We start from the raw sequence: 3,496 nt of genomic DNA on the forward strand, positions 1-3,496 counted from the left end.
TGCTATTTATCTTAACAACTCAGGTTCCCGCTTTTCAAGTTCAATTTTACATTCAGGAGAAATTGTACAAGGCAAAAGTTAAAGATCAATCGAAAACGAAGACCCATCGTAGTTATGGCCAATGTGAGATCGTTGCATGACAGCGCGTTATCGCACAAGGCGTCATGAGTGCAAGACTTTCTGAGGCAGAAAAAAATCGTTGTGCTACCCATCCTCCTATTTACCTGATATCGCCCTTTATGACTTTTTATTTTGTTTTCAAATATAAGAAACATATCTTTCAGGTCAAATATTAGTTCAACGCAAACACATCGGTTCTTAAATATTCCTGTGTCTTCAGTGTATACCTATTAAAATACTTTGGAAATGTCTTCGAAGATAAGATTAGATATTGAATATCCATTGGAGGTGCATAATTCGAGGGTACAAGATAAAATATTCAGTAAAACCCAAGAATTAAATTCTACATGCTTATTTGCATGCATATTTGAACACTCCTCGTAATTCTTGATGATTACATACCTATTTTAGGCACAGAAGAGTTACCTGTCACAGACCATGATATCAATAAAAAATGCAAAAGAACTTTAAGTTGTATAAGATTTTATTAAATATATATACACAATATCTACAACAATCAATGAATGCAAAGAAATATATTCCCCTTAATAACTAAAGGAATGAATTAATGAAATGTAAATATAAACAACGGGAAATTGTAGGAAAGCAAATGTATAATAAAATACAAATTTAGTACACATGTACTTAGGCCTTAACATAAAGAGTATTACACATAGTTTGGCAAATCCATTACAATATTCACAAACTAATTCCAAATGATATATATCAAATACCAACATTTAAACGGTTCCTCTTTCTACAAATAAGTGGTTGATTTTCACCATACAGTATCTGCGGGTTGTTTTCATACATATTGCGTAGTATAACCATAATTTGTGTACCATACACTCACAAAAGATCATTTCTCATTAAAATCAAATTTATTTAATCACTTTTAATGAAAACTGTATATAAATCAAGTCATGCGGATAGTTCATTTAGACTGTTTCTCAATAACGCCCTCTTCGGTGACAATATTGAATATCCTAGCATACACTTTATCCACCAAAGTAACTGCATCATCAGAACAATAGGTTAGTAAAGAATCTTTACATTCGATCTTGAGTTTTTTTCTTTTTGTATTTATTTGAATTTTCATTGTCTTCTGTTGTACTCAATAACTTGTATTTCAGTGCTAAATTTCACGGCTGTTTTTGACGGTAACGAGATTTTTCTCCCATTCACATTTTCATGAGACCCAGACCTTGGATACCGCTCGCTTAATTGTCGTCTGCAACGTATCATCGGACTATTTGGTGCGCTCCTTGGTATTTCATCCTCATTTCTCAAGTAAATAGGTTTTATGTCCAGAAATGAGCCTGTAACAGAACGCCCATCTTGCTTTGTAATTTCTGGTACATTTTTTGTAGCTGATACTGTTAGTGACGTCATGTTTGCATTGATACCTCTAACGCTAATCTTTGTGTTTAAAGACAAAGCCCGGTGGCGGAGAGCTGGTGAGCCAATAGGAGACTCATCCGAGTCTGACGAAAATGATGACGTCAGAGGTGGCCTTAATGGCGTTCTTGGTTTAACCTGCTCAAAGCTCTTTGACTTTAAGAACTCGTTTCTTTTGGCCGACGAAGATTTTGACCATGTAAAGTTCGTCTCGTTTGGTGGCGTTTGGCTAAATAAAACCGATGGATATTTTGGAGTTTGAGATGACATTATTTTTTGCTTAAGCGAAGGTGAGATAGGAAAGGCGGAAGCTGTCGAGGACAAATGCTTTGGTGATAACACTGGTGATTTTGAATAGTCCGGTGATACAGGATTAGATATGTCTGATTTGTTTGATTCTGTCGATATTTTCCTACTTTCGTTGATATCGCTTGAAGAATTTGTTGAATTCTGTCGGGTACTGTGTCTAAGGGTAGCATAAAAGTCGTCATCCTGGTAAAAAAGATTGTGTTTTTCATCGTTGAGAAGCCATAGTTTGTCCAAGGAAATGTCATAACCTGCAATATAAAGACGAAACTGTAAAATATACTGTATTTAACGTGGCCTGAGATATAAAAAAAGTTAACATTATCATAATCTTTATTTAATTATCGTGTTATACAAAACTAGAAATAAGAAGGATGTAACACAAACGTAACAAAAAATCAAAACATTAATTTATTCTATTGATTTAACTATAAATTACATTACAAACATGGTTTTAGAGACGTGCAAAAGGCATAAAACATGTTTTTCATTCTCCCTTTAAATGAATAATAAAAACGGAAACATAAAACTGATTTATGAAGACGAGAGACTCAACTCTTGTCATTTATTGTCAGTTATATTTCAACACGCATGAATTTCATTTTGCAATTGAAGTTTTTTGCATCCAGTCGGCAAACTTGAAAGAAAATTAGAGACGAGAGTTTCACATGTGTAGATATGTAGAGGAGAAAAGTCTGTTCATGCAATGTTTTGGTAATCGAGGATATATGGATTTTATACTTTTCACACACACGAACCCAAATTGTTTTGTATAATTAGGATGGAGTACATGTATAGAGATATTGTAATGGATAGATATTGTCATTATGAATTCTGAAGTAGATAAGTCACTTGAGGCAAAATTTTAATGTTGTACACACGACTGACTCGAGTATTTTCCTTGGTGGTACTAGTATATACATGTATATACAGCCAATGCTTCCTAGAACCGACATAAGACGAATATATTTCTTTCAAAAGTGAGGCATTGATTTGACGACCAACGAACGGCATTCTTGAATCTTTAATGTCTAAGTGTCTTGTAGGACGCCATTGATTTTTTCATTTCTATTTATTTATTCTTTATTTATTTATTTTTTCTTGTATTTTTCGATTTAAGATAAAATGTCTAAAAAGTGTACCTGATGAAATCAGTTTCTTTGCAAGGTCCAGAGTTTTGTTGCAGGGACTGTGGATTGCAACGTAGAGCGCACTCTGTCCTAGAGTGTCAATAACAGTGACGTCACATCCGTGCTTTAACAATAAATCAACTGTCACGTGACTTCCTTCTCGCAAAGCGATGTGTAGAGCTGTTTGACCGGTTTTGTCTCTTACATTTGGATCGGCATCCCCTAAAAGAACAAAATACGACATTAATTTTTATTTTATTCATTTATTTTTTTTTTCAATTGTTTTTTATGTTTGCTAGACTGCATAGTCACACGTTTTTGTATCAATATATGACGTGTTTTTTTTAAATACAAAATTAGAACAATATAAAAACACTAGAACAATCTTACTTTTTGAACTTAGTATGATGAAATTGGTTATAATTTTTTAATCAGAATCTACTATATAATTACTATCGAATAATATTTTCTTAAAGACAAGAATGATAAGAAGTCGTATTCTTTGGCGTGATATTATTGTGCTAGCCAATGAAAATTATAGC

The 3,496-nt window shown here is 33.2% G+C and overlaps 1 protein-coding gene across 1 annotated transcript; it reads right to left on the reverse strand.

Moving 5' to 3' along the window:
* Positions 1 to 625: 625 nt before the first annotated feature.
* On the reverse strand, positions 626 to 3,213 carry LOC132719056 (ankyrin repeat domain-containing protein 34B-like). Its single transcript, XM_060702794.1, has 2 exons — positions 2,967 to 3,213; positions 626 to 2,075 (listed from the first exon to the last, which is right to left on the reverse strand). Exons 1-2 carry the CDS (start codon positions 3,196 to 3,198, stop codon positions 1,216 to 1,218), a joined length of 1,092 nt encoding a protein of 363 aa, XP_060558777.1. The 5' UTR covers positions 3,199 to 3,213; the 3' UTR covers positions 626 to 1,215.
* Positions 3,214 to 3,496: the final 283 nt, after the last annotated feature.

The sequence above is a fragment of the Ruditapes philippinarum genome, unplaced genomic scaffold, assembly GCF_026571515.1.
Source record: "Ruditapes philippinarum isolate M1 unplaced genomic scaffold, ASM2657151v2 ctg1803_1_1_1_1, whole genome shotgun sequence".
In the NCBI taxonomy this organism is placed as follows: Eukaryota; Metazoa; Mollusca; class Bivalvia; order Venerida; family Veneridae; genus Ruditapes; species Ruditapes philippinarum.